At 43.2% G+C, this 16,355-nt stretch overlaps 1 protein-coding gene across 14 annotated transcripts in view; it reads right to left on the minus strand.

Moving 5' to 3' along the window:
- The window catches only part of FNBP1 (formin binding protein 1), an 82,654-nt gene that overhangs the window by 23,099 nt on the left and 43,200 nt on the right, over window positions 1–16,355 (minus strand). For all 14 annotated transcript variants that reach the window (XM_065854005.2, XM_065854014.2, XM_065854010.2 and 11 more), the window contains exons 6-9: window positions 15,964–16,068; window positions 3,698–3,826; window positions 2,384–2,530; window positions 1,313–1,510 (exon numbers count right to left, since the gene is read on the minus strand). In XM_065854005.2, the coding sequence (XP_065710077.1) occupies window positions 1,313–1,510; window positions 2,384–2,530; window positions 3,698–3,826; window positions 15,964–16,068 (579 nt within the window). The remainder of the gene's footprint in view (window positions 1–1,312; window positions 1,511–2,383; window positions 2,531–3,697; window positions 3,827–15,963; window positions 16,069–16,355) is intronic.

Raw genomic sequence — 16,355 nt, forward strand, 5'->3', positions numbered from 1 at the left:
TAAAAACCAAAATAAAAAGATAAAACACAAAACGAAAATAAGCATCAAAACCAATATTTGAAATCCAGATTTAAAAAAAAAAATCAATAATTAAATATTATAGGCCATGGTTCAAAAGAGGGGGGAAAGCAGTTTTTAAGAGTTGTGTTAAATGAAGAATGTGATGAATGGAAGTTTTAGTAAGTGATGCAACAGAAGAGTAACAGAAGTATTTTGGCAGGAGGCTCATGCAGACTCTTCCATGCAGTGCTATCCCCATAAACTGCCCTGTTCTCTCTGGACAGCTCAGAATAATGCACATGGATAGAGCTTTCAAATACCTGAATTTAAACGGATCAAATAAGGAAGGTACCTTAGTGCCCAGAAGCCTTTCTACTATCTGGAAAACAACAAACCACATTCTTTCCTGCTTTCAAATGTACCTCAGCAATGTGCACCCTTCACTTTTACAAGTTATTCTGTCAATTTGCTCAGGAGTTAGTCCTGGGTTTTGTTTCTGGCTACACTGATGGAAGCACCAGACAGCGTGTTCTCCCCTGTACTCACACAACAGGAATGACCCATTTTGAACAAGTACATTTTAAAACTCTGTAATTAGAAGTAGGGGTCAGAGATCCAAACAACAAAGCTACTCTGGGTTTCCATCAGTGTTACTGAAAACAGATTCAGTCCAGTCGCCCTGACACACTCTGGTAACCCCAGATAAACGCTGCCATGCATTATGGTGTAAAATATGACAGTGAAATGAAAAAAGGTTTAATGGATACATAAGTTAATATGGTCTTCTAAAAAAGTCGACTGCTCAGTTAGTTATGCTCCGTTAGTTGTGCTTAAGAACAAATCGCAGCAATTCCTTGTTCCCAGCCACCCAACTGCTGAACCCAGTGCACAGACTGAAAAGATAATGCAAATGGAAAGCCAAGGAGAGTTTTAGAAGTGTCAAAACAGTAATGCCACATTAAAGCTTCCCAAAAGTAACGTTAGTTAGCACACATGGCACTAGGTAAGCGCTACACAACTCCTTCTCTGAGTTAGGAACAGAAATGGACCATGGCAGAGACATGACAACTAAAGTTAAATTAATATAAAAACTGCAACATAATTAAAGAAATTATACCAGAAAAAATTTAAAGATATAAAGAAACTTAAGCAACCAAAGACTACAACAAAACACCACATTAAGAGATCGGTTATTAACTTTCTGAGTCTAAAATCCTTTTTAAAAAAACTGTAATTGCCAGGATTACTAGACAAGACAGACATCATTTACTACACACATACTAGCACCAAGCTCAAGTTTGCAAGTCAGTACCTTATTTTTCTTGATGAACGGCCATAACTTGCCCTTGGATTTGCTACCAAACTTTGGCTCTGACTTCCCATCCCCTCTGGAGTTGGACAGGCTGGATTCCGAGATCGTCCGCTTCATTGGCTGCGTGAAATCCTCAAAGTCGATGTCTCCCGGAGGCTCAAACCCCGATTTAAAGGCTTCTATGACCATCTGTGAATCCTGAAACGGGACAGATCCAGTACAAGTGTAAACATCTCAGGTGAGGGCTGTCATCAAATCGGTGGCACAGGACAACAGGACGAGGACAAGGAAGTTCCGCTGTGCGGGGACCAACCCCTGCAGTGTCCAGGCTGGGAACAAATACCCTTCCAGAGCCCAAGATCAACACACGACTCCACCTCCCATTCCAAGATCAGGGAACTTGTCTTCATCTTCAGCCTTTCCTCACACGGCAGATGCTCCACTCCCTTCAGCATCTTTGTTGCCCTGCGCTGGACTCTCTCCAGCAGTTCCCTGTCCTTCTGGAACTGAGGGGCCACAACTGGACACAATATTCCAGGGGTGGTCTCCCCAGGGCAGAGCAGAGGGGCAGGAGAACCTCTCTGACCTACTGACCACCCCCTTCTAACCCACCCCAGGTACCATTGGCCTTCCTGGCCACAAGGGCCCCGTGCTGGCTCATGGTCATCCTTCAACTTTTATAAAAGTGGACCATAGGACCTGTTCGAATAAGAATTGGTGATTATTAGGTATCTGGAATCACGCCCAGCATCTTCCTTATTCTATGTAGAAGCCTATGTTTCAATTGCAGTATTTTAAAAAGTAACTATCCTACTAAAAGGAGGGAATATTCCTAAAAGAAAAAGAAAAAATGTGGCAGTAGAGGCATTTCTGGGTATTAAGTAGATTTGGGAAATAATCTCAGCACATCCTGCCTCAGACAAAGTAGCTTGGGACAAGAAGCTATTCTTTGTTCTACTCCTATGACTACAAAGCTCTTGTGCTGCAGCCTGGACCCAGGATTTAAGTCTCCACATACAAGTGATCAGTACTAAAGACAACAATCAACAATCCAAACAGTGCAACACTCACACTCTTGTGATCAACCGATTCTGCGGCCTTTGTTATCTCATCCAGACACTTTCCGATGATGGGGATCACTTGGCGGTCGACCTCTGCGAAAGTTTTCATGGATTCACCTATCCTCACGATTCTTCTTTCCTCCATGTCTTGTATTTTCTGAAACATTCCATTTCATTTCCATCAAATATCAAGATGAACTTCACAGTTTCAACCAACAGATTATAACACGATCCAAAAAGGGCATGAACAGAATGGCCTGTTTCACATTAGACAGCCAGAATCTTGCGGAGCATTGTCAACTTCAAAAAAAATCCCCATTGCATCGATTGATCCACAAGCAACACAAATTCTTTAGTAAATAATTTATTTCGACATCTAAGAGAAAGCGCTAGAGCTCACTGGTAGTGAAAAGGATACATCTGCAGCACTTTAAGTGCGCTCACCTACAAATCAGAGCACTTACCGGATCTAGTGTTAAATACAAATACACTGCAAAAAATTTATATCTGATGCCAGGGATAATTTATCTCAAGACATTGGTTTGAAATACCATGAAGCAAAAGAGGAGGTGTCCCTTTAGCCAAGAAGTTCCAGCTATGGATAAGAAAATGCATATTTGCTAAACAAATATCAGTTATTTCTCATGAGATGATGAGCATGTGACACTTTCTCTCTTAAAGAGGCTGTATTTTCCACTTCCGATGCTTATGACCCATTACAATGGAACAGTCATCTAGAACTTCTGTTCTACTACATTAATCTCTCTTGCTCAGTCAAGCACAAACTCAGATCTTCAGTCACTCTAAATCTGATTACTTTTTTGTTCCTCCTCTACAGTCTTTCTTTAGGCACCCTAAGACAGAATCAGTGAGCTTTGACATTCACTAGTGCAGAATTATTGTGGTTTAAATTTAAACATCTTCAAGTCTGATTTGAAGACAGGGCCGTGAGGCTTTACAGATGCAACGATGCCCAGCCGACTCCTGCCCCAGCAATGCGAACAATGCTCTCATTCCCCAGCTGCAAGGACATGAGAAGTTAACAGAGCAAGACTGAGAATTTCAAAGACTATCATCATTTTCATGACAATTCAATGTCACCTTCCTTATATATTATTGATCACTTGATATCTAGTCTAAGAGAAAGGGACAATTTCTCCTGCCCAGCTCTCCATGTCTTGGGTTGCAGACTGCATCTAAAATTTGCTAACAGTGACGAAATCACCAAAAATAAAAGACAGGGTCATAGAATGGAGGTGATGTGCAACAGGCTGCTCTGTTCTCATCACAAGACTCTGAGTTGCTCTGGATCAGCGACCCTCACCTGGAAGATGTTTGGTATGTGTGTGTAGTAATGATCATGCTGCTCGCTGTTGAACTTCTGTAGAGTGGAAGAATATTCCGCTTTGCTGTCTTCTGCCATTTGATGTCGCAGCTGGGCTTGCTGTCGTGCCTACAAAAATGCCAAAAGAAATTTATGATTTATATCACATGGACAGAAATTGCATTGTTACTCCTTATCTTACTATCCTTACCAGTAGGCAGGACAGGAATATGAGGATATGGGTCACTGAAGGCTTCAGTTTTTGGTTTACTCGTATTTTGTGAAACAGTCCATGTACATCGAGCATAACCCTGCAACATGCGCACTGCTGTTCTTCTCTTGTGTTACAAGGTGCTATTTTCCATGAACCAGTCTGCATTCCGTGAACAACCTCTGCTCGTGCTGCATGTAAAACACCGAAACACATTTGCCCCTCTACCAGCCCAGTTTGCAGGCTGCGCGTTCTCTGTGCGCTTGCGGACACCCTTCTTGCTCCACCACATGCCCTGTTGGGCGGCACCAACTTTTCTAAGCAGTATTCTTTTCAGGAAAGGGAAGTGACAAAACAACACAATACAGTTTTGTCTCATTCCACATGCTTTAGTCAACATAATAATGACAAAACTCGTGCTCCCGCTGTGCCCTCTGCAAAGTCCTTTATCTACACATTCCCAAATAGTGCTGCCATGAAGTGCACAAGGAAAGAGAACCCTGAGTAGCAGCCGAGACATGATCCTCTTCCTATTTTTACTCACACAGATCATTTGCTTTGCTACCCAGCACAGCACAGGGCAACCAACCTCACTTCTTTCCCTACAACAATCTGTCCCCGAGTGACCCTCTTAGATTTTCAGATTCCACCCCTTCCAATTCTGCCTCCCAAGGCCTTCTGTTATCTGTTTCGCTGCCCAAAATTATTCCCCTACTGTGTACCAGCCCATCTGTTTGTTTCAGTTGCCTTTTCCTTCCTTGCTCTTGGCCTTCACACAGCAGCTCTTCCATGATTCCTGTCCTACCCAGCTCCCTGCACCCATTTGCCTTCACTCCCTGTCCTGCCCCACTGGTTCCAGTTCCCCTCTCTCCCAGTTTGCACTGACTCTGCTGCTCCCACAAACCCCCACAGCTCCGGATCAAACACCTGCTCCAGCGGGAGCTTTGCCATGGATTGGATTAAGCCCAGGACCTGGCTTTGCAAAGCTAAACTACCTTGAGTTCACACTTGTTTCTCAGGCACTCGGAGCCTCCTGACCCGCTGCTGCTGACTTAGCCTTGAACATTGCTGCGAGTGTGCAGAAAGTATTGTGTTCCAATCACACCCTTGATTCCAGAATAACACCCTCAAGAAAGAAGAAAGATTGCTAAAAATATATATATATATATATATATTTAAGTATTTTGGGGTATTTCAGGGAAGACAACACAAAATTATTTTAGCACATTTTAAGCCAGCTCCCATTGAAAGCAGTTCAGAACAGGGTTATTCTTTGCCCTGTTCCAAGCAGACAATAGTTTCCTGACAATAAATCCATGAAATACCAAATCACGGAATATTTTAGTAATCACAACTGGAAGGTAACAAATTCTGCCAGAAGGTTTCAAATCTCAGTTTGCAAAGACATACGGTTCCCTCCCATTTGTCCACTTCACACATCTCACCTAATAATTTATTTCATCTCAATTCGGCTATTTCTTCTGCAAGCACAGTCAGTTGTATGAATTTCCAACATGTCCTTCACATTCTTCCTACTACAATAATTCAAGCACAATGAGAAAATGCTGGGCACTAACTGCATAATAGGAGATGAAACAGTAGCATCGAACGGAAAACCCTGTGGCTACAACCAAATAAATAAATCCAATAAAAACAAGACAATTCCAACTTGGCTTGTTCCCCAGGAGTTTTAACTGTCCACTAACTCCGGTAAAGGATCCACATATAACTTCTGAACGTTTACCTGCTGCAGCGAAATTCCAAGGAGCCATATCAATAATTTTTCTGCCCAAGTGCTACATAGCTTATTAACTTCATCATCCACACCCTAATATACAACCGCATTAAATACGAGTGGAAAACAATACAGCCTTGTACTACAAACACAAATTTAGCAGCAAAACAAAGGCATGGAACGGTGGACAGCTGTACAGGCACCGTCTGCTTGTCCCCAGCCCTTCCCCAGTCCCAGCTGCTGCAGATCAATATCCATTTGTGAGGCTCATTCTCTTCACCTACCTAAGAGCAACCCATTGTCTGAGCGACTCCTGCAGCAGCCCCAGCCCCACTCGTACAGCTGGCTCTTTTTTAATAGTGCAACTCAGGAATTTGTCCCTTGACCCCATTGTTGAAGCAGAAAAACAAGAAATCCACTATTACGGATTTCCAGGCAGACCCAGCAAACGTGAAGCCGTCAGGGTTCATCTTCATGACCAGGCTCACTGGCTGGATATGAGCAAAGCAACTGTGACCTCAATGTACACAGGAGCAGACGCTCTGTTTCCAAAACTAGCTTAACTGGCCCTAAATAAGAGGCAGAAGACAAGTAAGTAAAATTGGGTACGTTCCAAACCCAAGATTTCTTGTATGAGAGCCCCAGTGATGTTTTGCTTCTCCTGGCCATTTAATGCACTTGGCAAGCTTCAACCAGTTTAAATATTTTTCCAATGAGGTATTTGGATCTTAAAATAAACATATTTTTTAGAAGTCTAGCATTTTTTTAATACTTCATTTGAGTATGTCACTTACTCTAACATCATCACTTCCAGCATTAACAGAATTCTGTTTTATAGGTTCCTGCACTCCACTAAAGCATAGAAGGGTAAAAAAAAAGGGTTGATGACATTAAGTTTCCCATTCAGAGTAATGGATGCTGTGGTCTGGAGCTGCACAGAGCCACAGGAGCTATTTCAGGAGTAATTTATAGTTGAGCTTTATAGAAAATACGTTTTTGCCTTCTTTACTGCTCACTTGTGCATGGAAACAGCTTCAAAGAGGGTTTCCCTGGGCTTCTTAAGAGTTAACGTTAAAATATTTACTCTGCACAGTATTTTCAGGAGGAAAGGCTTTGGAATAATTGGTGTCTGGAAAACCAGACCATGAATTCAGATATAAGAGGTTAACACTGTGGTGCAGGTTTCAGTCAACAGCCCATCTCCTTTAGCTGGGCAGGGATGAGCGAGCAGGAGCTCGTGTTGCCAAGCACCACACGTGAAACCACAATCCAAATCTTCCACAGGTTGCCGGATTACTCGATCCTAAGAGATGTCAAGACTGGGTATTCGAAACGCAACAACAAAAAGCCTTTCCCCTTGAACGGGAGAAAGAATGAGGTCACCTTTCAGCATTGTGAAAAAGCAGAAAAAGCTCTGTACATTTGAGGGGAGAAGAAGAAAAGCAGTTTGCTTCAATGGCTGTTTCCGCCATGTGCAAGAGAGGCACCGATTTTGTACACTCCCTCCACCCCAAACACACCTTTTAACATGTTTGTCCCCAAAGAAACATGCACAGTGTATATGTGTGTGTATATATGTATATATATACATCCTCCTCTGCAAAGTCTGGTTTTGTTAAGGCAGTTCTTCTCTGAACTCACGGCAGCAATAAAACCACAATGCCACACACACCAACGCTCGTCTCTGCAAGAGCAGCTCTCCCAAAACCGACAAAGAGCCCAGCACCAGCAGCACCATTAACCTGGAAACCAGCACACGGGGCCACTCCAGGTTTCCACTGCCACAGCCATCGGATTTGAGCACGACCACACCAGGAGTGTTTTCTACAAGTAACACTGGAAGAAAACTCCAGGTAAAGGAAGCACAGCTCTGATGTACTCAACTAGATAAAAACACAGGTCAGGCTTGTTATGCACGACCTCTTCTCTTTCAAAACCAACACGGAATTGGCATTAAACATCATCAAAAGCCAACTTCTTTCCTTCCTTTCAACAGCCTTGCTAGTTGATAAGGGAGAACACAGGGCAGCAGCCAACTGTGGGGCAGGAATAACTTTCCAAGTGTTGATGTTGAAAGGTGTGTAGACCTGTGGCTGTCCTCAGCACTTAATTTAAAAACTCAGGCCTCAACAGCACTTACAACACTGAACTCAATAGCCATATGAACTGGCAACACACACTATGGCTTCTATGTCTTCTACAAGGTAGCAGGAATAAAACAAGATTATTTTACCCACATTTCCAGCAGATCCTCTACCTAACCACCAAGTTCAAACAGCAGCAAAAGTTAGTTCCAGATGTTTAAATGAGTCCACACAGAATCCAGGATGGCAGGGCCTGTGATGGATACTGGGCTGGGACACCGATTCTCTCAAATCCTTCAAGACCAAAGTACCTAGGGGAGTATTTCTTTCCGCTTTACAATAAGAAATTACAAGAAAGCAATGCTGAAGGTGTGGGAGAACAGCAAGTTGCTATGCAATACATGCTGTCTCTTCAAGAATTAAAACTATTAATCTTTGTATAGTGCTACCTGCAAAAATCTTCTCCTCCCAAAGTCCAGTTTGATATGAAAGTCAACTGGTAACGAAGCGTAGGAGAAATTTTAAAGAACAAGTACACTTTCTGCCATTTCGGTCTCCAATACAGAGAAGAATGAAGGATATTTTGCTGAAAACAATTTTCTAAGGCACATTCCAGAAACAGCAAGAGGGTCAATAGACACACTGTCTTCTGGGTTTACACAGACAAAAATGCAGCTCCTCGAGGCTGTTATGGTGGGAGTGATATGAATAACTGAAAAGGGCAGGAATAAAAGCTTTGGCTGTTATTCAGCTGATCCACACTGAGTGGAACAGTTCAACTTCTCAGCACTCGCTCTTGTCCAGAATGGCAGAGTTTCCAGTCAAAACTTTGGTGTAGTTTTCTTTCTTCTTTCTTTTCTCCCATTCCTCCCCCTCTTTTTTTTTTAACCCAGACAGCATGTGAGATGCATCACTGCCAGGCCGCTGCCTGCCAAAATAGATCTGTCTTTGGTAAATCCAACATCAGACTAAAATGCAAACACACACACCGAGAAAAATCACCCCGTCCCCCCCTCAACTACCCAAAAATCCCTTCAAAATAACTTAATGATAAAGGCAGACTCAGAAACACTTCACCAATTTCAGGAATGCTCTCAATTGCTCGCAGGTTTTCGGCTGCAATCCCCACACAGCCAACGTCACGGAGCCGCTGGCTGTTCCGAGTGGGCACCAACGGGCACCTCTGGGGAGCAGCAATGCTGGCAGCATCTGCAGAATCATTAATAACAGCGGGAGCTCTGCCATGGGCTTGAAAAACAGGGCCAGGATTTCAGGCTTTGATTTACACAGCCTCCAAATCAAGCTCCATTGTTTACTATTGTACAATAACCAGTTTGGTCTCTCCGAACTGGCAAGCAGATAAAGGTTTTGAAGTTTGATTTCTGAAGCTCTGTTTAGTTGTACTAACATAAGCAATTAAATTCTGCAGTGTATAAGTACTGAATATAAATAATGGAAATTATTTCGGGACTGTAGAATAGATTGCTTAGCTCATACTTTGAACACTGGGCACGGCTGTAGCCATCTCTCTCCAAGAAAGAACTTAGAAACACAGCCAATGCAGAATGGACAGCCGGGGTTGAAGAAAGTTACCGGTATGAATTTGCTAGCCTTAAAGCCCAGCTTTATGGGTGCAATACATTCACTTAAACTGAACAGTTTACGAACAAAAAGCTAAATTCTGAGCTCTCTGCTTCATTTTCCCTTAGCTCTTCAACAAGTGAACACACCTGTTACAATATTTCAACAGAATAAGGACGACTATAAACAAGCTTTCCAACTTGTATAGTATAAACCAAGCACTTTGCATTAGCTAAGAACTGGCTATGTTACACTTCTGATACAAACTGCAGTTGATCCTTAATTTCGAAGCTGTTCTTAAGCCTCCCCTTCGCACCCTTTCTGTCCCTGACTTGTCCATTCTTTCAGCAGCCTCCCAACAGAGCTGTGCTGTAACAAAACCCGCTCAGACTGCTGTGTGGAGATTTCCTGCAGAGCAGCACTGCTAAGAGGAAATAGATATTCAGATGGATTTCCTTATCTTAAACTAAAACTGACTGCTGCTTCTCTTCCCTGATCTCTGAACACCAAACATAGCACATGCAGGGAACACATACGGATATTTATTAGTTTTCCAGCCACTCCTGCTGCAGTCATTAACTCTTTTATTGACTAGAAATCAAACCTGCTGAATTAGTCATGATACCAAAAGGGAAACAGCTGCTCTATACAGTGTCACAGACAGCAGGCTGTAAACAAGGCGGCCTCTTCCAGAAATGCAAATGCCTGTCCTGGGGGACTTCGGCATTCACACCGTACACGGACCACGAGGAAGGAAGCAGTTCAGGAAGGGGATTGGGATCTGCATCACCCAGAGAAATAACGTTAGTGCAAAGCTAATGGACTCAAACGTATTACCAAGAAAAGACTGCACTTGCATTGATGGGAAATTTGACCCACGTCACAAGCCAACACACAGAAGGGTTGAGCCAGATCCATTTGTGGAGCAAAAGAAAAGCAGCTGCCTAATCGCATTACTTAAAACTCACCTCTATGCAGAGAACATGGGAAAATCTTGTGTGATATCTAACTCTAAATCAGAAACACACAGGCCAAGCCCTCTTGCATCATATGTTCAGGACTAAGCCATACGCACCTTACGTGTGCATTTCACTGATATTCTGCTGCTGTTATAAATTCCCAGCAGAGTACAGGAAAAGCAAAGCCTCTGGAACTATTCACCACAATAAGTATCACTGTCATATTAATGACAAACACTGTAGAGCTTGTCCACTTTTTGACACTACTTCTGCACAGCACTACCTCTTCTAAAACACTGAGATGTTCATGATGCCCGTACGTGCATCAAGGTGAGCAGGAGAAGGAGGGGACACCACAGCCCCTCTGTCACAGCGCAGGTCACTTGGCATCTCCTAAAAAATCAGGCCTGTTAAGTAGTTACGGCCTGCAAAAGGCAGGCAACCACAATCTCAGGTTATGCTGCAGAGTTCACTCCTGACGGTCTTAACCGACTGAACCTCAGTGATGAACGCTGCAGTGACTGAGCTGGAGATGTTGCTCTCTGGTCTGCTGGTGGGTTTGGGAGATGCACATCCAGCCCCGTTGGGACTTGCCCGCTGTTTGACAACACGTGCTGTAAACAGTGTATGCAGGGTAATGCTGAAACACAGATCAGAGATTTCTCCAGGGCTCAAGTAAAAATAGCTTAGTGCACCCTTCATTGTAAGGATGCGTAAATTCTTAATGAAGAGATTTGCATCCCGCAGCGCAGCAGGCTAGGGGCTGGAAAAGCAGTTTACTGATCGACAGCGTAACGGCGTTTGCACAGGCGGGAAGATCAGCTTAGCCCAAGAATCCTCCAAAGTAGCAGCATTTCTACATCCATGTTCAGTAAGACACTGCCAGCAATTCAATTCATGAGCACCCAAGGCAACGTAAGCGGATGTGTCTTCTACAGGGTGAGATACAGACTCTTTACATTGCACTGAAACTGATGGTGAGCACTCAGGGAATGTGGCATAAGAGAAGAGAAAATGAAACTTCAAACATCAAGTGTCAGTATCTCTCGGTAGTTGTATTTACAGTCTAGAAAATTAATGTCATGGTGATACTGTATTATGAGGTTTTATGCCTTTATGCAAATCATAAGCTATTCTGGGACTCCAAGAGTCTTGGATAGGGCAGACGTAACGTGATCTGAAGGTCACAGGGCACTGGGAAAAGCTCCTACAGGTTTCAACAAACTTGAGATTACATCTATTTCCTCAGATTCTCCACTTAAAAAAAAAAAAAACAAACACAAAAACCCCAACCAACCAGTAAATACCCAACTTGTACGTATCTCAGAATCAACACAGGAACAGAACCATCAACTTTTTCTTTTTCATTTCTTTTGTTTTTAGGTACAACCTAGGATTGGGCAGACAAGAGAACAAGGAATGGGACAATAATTCTCTAATAATAACTTTGGATATAAGTTTGGATAATTTTGGAGTAATCTTGATTCCAAACTGGCAGCTGACTTGCAACAAGCTCAATGACCTACAAACACAAGAAAGCAAATTCAATAGGAAAACCCCACTGTCCCAGAAGAGATATCTGAATATCACAGGATGCAAATAAAATCTTAATACAAACTTGTCCTTTCTGGGTTAGGTTTGAAGACTTACTAAAAGAACAGTCGAAACCCCACAGCAATACTCAATTGCCACCCCATGTTTTTACCAGTGTTAGGAGTTTCTTGACTTATGCGCATTAAGGTCAAATTTGTACTTTATGTATATTTTTCTAAACTACTTTCTAAACACACAATACATACACATTAATCTCAAAACCACCTAATGTGGAATCCTCCTAACGTAACAGGAACAAAAACCTGAAGGAGGTGAGGAGCCCCGAGCCCAGCACAGCAGTTCTGGGGAACCCACAGCTCATTTTCTTACTGCTCAAGGCTGAATTTGTTTTCTGGCAAAATTACTACCTAGGTCACCAACCTACAACTGCGCTGCTCGTCACCAAAGGGACATATCCTGCTTGACACCGAGGGCCTCAAACCACCGTCCTCCCCCGCAGCTGCTGTGCAGACCAAGCAGCAAAGCTCTCGCCCCTTCCCATGGTTGGTCTCAGCAAGAAGTCTGCAAAGGCACCACTGGGTACCACGTTATCCCATAAAGATGTCAGCTTTTTAGTGATTGCAGCTCTAAGGAGAAGGAACAAACAATAGAGCGCTTCCTTATATGTACAGCGGCTCTGCGCTGGGGACAGAGACCATTTCCCCAAATGGGCAAAAAATTGAAGCAGCTCCACTGTGGTTTTTGAAAGAGAACTGCTCTAAAGTACACATCTCCCTGCGATCCAAACGAAACCAAGGCTTACAGTAACAGCCACACGGCTTCCCGGTATTAGCATCAGCCTGTTGCACCATTTATTTGGTTAATAAGGATATTTTTCCCAGTACAGCTTTCTGCAACATGAAGTTCCTACCGTGACTCTGCTAAACTGAACTGACAAAAACTTTGTGCCAAACTGCACTTTGTGTTGCTGCTTGAACATCTCTCTGCACATGTCAGCTGCTGGTAATTTAGCAGCTCAGTGCAAACACAGGAAGGGAGCTCAGGGGCCCTAATCTGCTCTCCTTCCATTCCCGAGTAGGGCCTGAGACCATTGCAGGGATCGAACTCAGCCTTTTTCTCCGTGTTCCTGCAGCCAGGAGGACACAAAGCCAAACACCACACTCTGCATGAGATCAACTACCAGACTGGTGGCTGCAAAGGTGATCAAGCCCACAGTGGCCACGCAAGTGGCATCAAAGGCACATGCCCTCTGCACATGGACCCAGCACTGGTCCTGCGGAGGAGGCTGGACCATGCACAAGACACCCACACATCCAGCCCTGCCCTGAGGCCCTTGGTAAAACAGCCCTGGAGAAACAACGAGGGAAATAATTCTTAATTTGCTTCCCTGCCACAATTCTGTTGACTTAATCCTAGCAAACTGTAGTAACACCAAGAGCTATCCCTCAGGTAAGGCCATGTTAAGTGGCAGCTCCTGCACTTGTCAAAAGCTACAATGGCTAAAAGATTGAGAGATTCGCGTATTTCAGAGCCGCATACAGCTTAGCATTAGGTGCATTAGGGAACCGCAGCTGTATAATCTTGATTGCATGTGTCATTGTGATCACTGCAGAATTCCATTACTTTATAATGCACAATGCAAAAAATAGCTTTAGTGTCTGCTCATATCTGCAGGTACAAGCTAAAGTAGCCAAGGCGTCAATCTCCAGCCAAAGAAACAAGGGCAGCTGATCCCTCTGCTTGAAGAGCACCTTGTTCCGCCAAAGTGACCAGGACTGGCTCTGAATGCAGCCAAGCTGTCTGCGTGTCGGGCCACACTTCTGGGAGCTTTTTGGGAGTAGAAGTGCAACAGCAAAACCATAAGTGGCAAGAGAAATCAGAAGTGCTGTATCAGAAGGAGGTAAAAGCCATCATGCTGCTTCATTCGAAGCGGAGTGGTTCCTGCGTCTCCCTGGAGCTGCTCCCGACAGCAGCGCTTGGTTCAACAATATCCCATTTTCACTTGGGAATTACGCAAGAGCCGTCCCAGTCACAGGGGCAGGGGGAAGCAAAGAAAGGGCATTATTCACAGCCTGACATGGATGAACCCAGTTTAACACAAGCACTTGGAAAACACTGTTCTCTCTGTTCAGTAATATTATTTCACATTCCACTCATTTTGATAACCTTTTTCTTCACCATCTACCCCACTGACTGACTGGAAGTCAACTAATGCCTTCTCCTGAGATTGGCCAACACACACAACAGCAACTGATTTTATTTTCCTCTTTGAAGATACCATTGAGCCTCACTTTGCAATAAATAATTTACAAATACATACAGTACAAAGCTAGAGAAATTTTCAAGGGAAGCCCCTCTGCTTCACTTCACAGGGAAAGAGCACCAGGGCAGGAATTGCTTCCCAGAATTTACCTAATGCCTCTCAGACTGATAAACCGCCAACATGCAGCCTTTCATTCTGACCAGAAAATGCCTTAGAAAGGGATGTACAAGCAGGGAGTTTCAGCCCTGCATTTCAAATAGTAAGTCGTGTTTCTTTGTATCCCTTTGACACAGCCTTAGTTTCGAAATAAATCTAGGGCAAGTCCTAATTTTATCTATAAAAAATGTATTCTAAAAATCACTTTATAGAGATCAAGCAGAGATGATCCTCCTCTGTCAGAAAGACCCACATGTGGTGTTACATCTCTGACAATCCTGTACACGCATTCAGCTGTGAAGTGCCCTGACAAATCCAGAGGGCAACAAAGGATCAAATCTGCATGGTGAATTTACAACAGAGCCAAGTGAATGACAAGAGCATAGAGGTTATTTTTTCCTTTGATGTGAAATAGCACTTCGGGGAAATTTTTGGAGCTTCTTTTACATTTACTGTCCCTATTTCTAATAGCATCCCTGATCCCATCTGCTAGACAACCTCCGTGATGCTCGGTGTACTAGGAGCACCTTAAGGTCCCACAGATAGAAAGAACAATTTGTATTTGATGGCTTCCCAGGACTGAATCAACTGAGAACAGAACAAAGCAGACCTCTTGAGGAACAAAAGCTACATTTTACAAGGCCTACCTTGGACTAGAAAAGATTCCTTACCTATAATTCAGTTTCCCTTTCTGGCCCTGCAACAAAATACCTTGTATATTTTAAGCTTCAGTTTTCTTTTTCTTTCTTGTCTTTTTCTGTTACGCTTTTTTTCATTTCTTTTTAAAGAAAAACCCTTTGAAGTCTTGTGGCTATTTTCTACCTCTATGAATCAAACTCAGGGAAGACAAAACTGCCCTTACACATTGTAATATGCTGTTTCTGACCTACATTACTGTATTTTCAGAGCAGATGCGTAACATCAAAACCAAGCTATTTGAACATGCTCTCTCCCTCTCCATCGCTTCCTTAAGTTACAGGTACATCACTGGACTTGGACATTTAAACTTTAAGCATCCTTCTGCACATCTAATTTGGACACAAACTAAAGAGAAAATATTTCAAGACAGATATGCTGAAACACAAATTCATGTTTAAAATTAAGCATCGGATCAAAAGTTTCACTGAATGGGAATCAATGTGTAAAAGCCACAAATGACTCTGCAAGCAGACAGCAACTGAGAAATAAACATAAAAGTTATGGGCCACCTGTGGCAAGCGTGGATTCCAGGATTCTGCATAACATGAAAAGCTGTCCTGTTCCAAAGGTAGGACCATGAACAACAATGTTGGTAATACTTTATCTCCACCAATTCCACCAGGACATCTTTGAGATGTTGCTAAGAAGGCTGGAGTTTTAGTTCTACCTGAATCACAGAGCAACCAACAATGTGTGGTAACCACGAGCCCCCCTCAAGGAGACCTTGCAAGCTCCACCATCACACAATCTGGGGTGTTCTTTCAAACAGATTTTGCATCAACTCATTTAGAGTCATGTCATCTATTTTAAAATCAGGTATCACCTTACTGAAGAAAACTGACTGTATCCATTGAGAATTTTTATGTGAATATACATCTCTGCAGAGATCTCCCTATTTTTAATTAAACTACAGACTGACTTAAGTGAAGCATTAAGCCTCAGAGGGTTTATCCTGCCAGCAGGATTGAGGAACTAAATCCATCACATCCATCTTTACAAACTGCTTCCCCACCCTCTGTTTTACCTTTTCAACATCTGCTTTTGTTACATTGATGTCAGCATCCATCTTCTCAAAATACTGCTGTGCTCGGTCAGCTTCTTTGCAATCACGTTCAAATCGCCTTTTACTCTGAAAACGAGAAACAGAAGCCTTCGTTGTGGGAAAGAAACAGAGTCTCCTTCTCTGCAGACATTCAAACCCGCCTGGACACCTTCCTGTGGAACCTCAGCTGGGTGTTCCTGCTCCATGGGGGGATTGGACTGGATGAGCTCTCCCGGTCCCTTCCAATCCCTGACATTCTGGGATTCTGAACTTTAAAAAAATCGAAGTTACCAGAAACAGATTTTTTGTTGTGTTTTCAGGTTGTTTGATTACACCAACATCACTAGTGTTTCAGTATTTTTTCCCTGTTGGCA

This window comes from Patagioenas fasciata, chromosome 20 (assembly GCF_037038585.1).
Source record: "Patagioenas fasciata isolate bPatFas1 chromosome 20, bPatFas1.hap1, whole genome shotgun sequence".
Classification (NCBI taxonomy): domain Eukaryota; kingdom Metazoa; phylum Chordata; class Aves; order Columbiformes; family Columbidae; genus Patagioenas; species Patagioenas fasciata.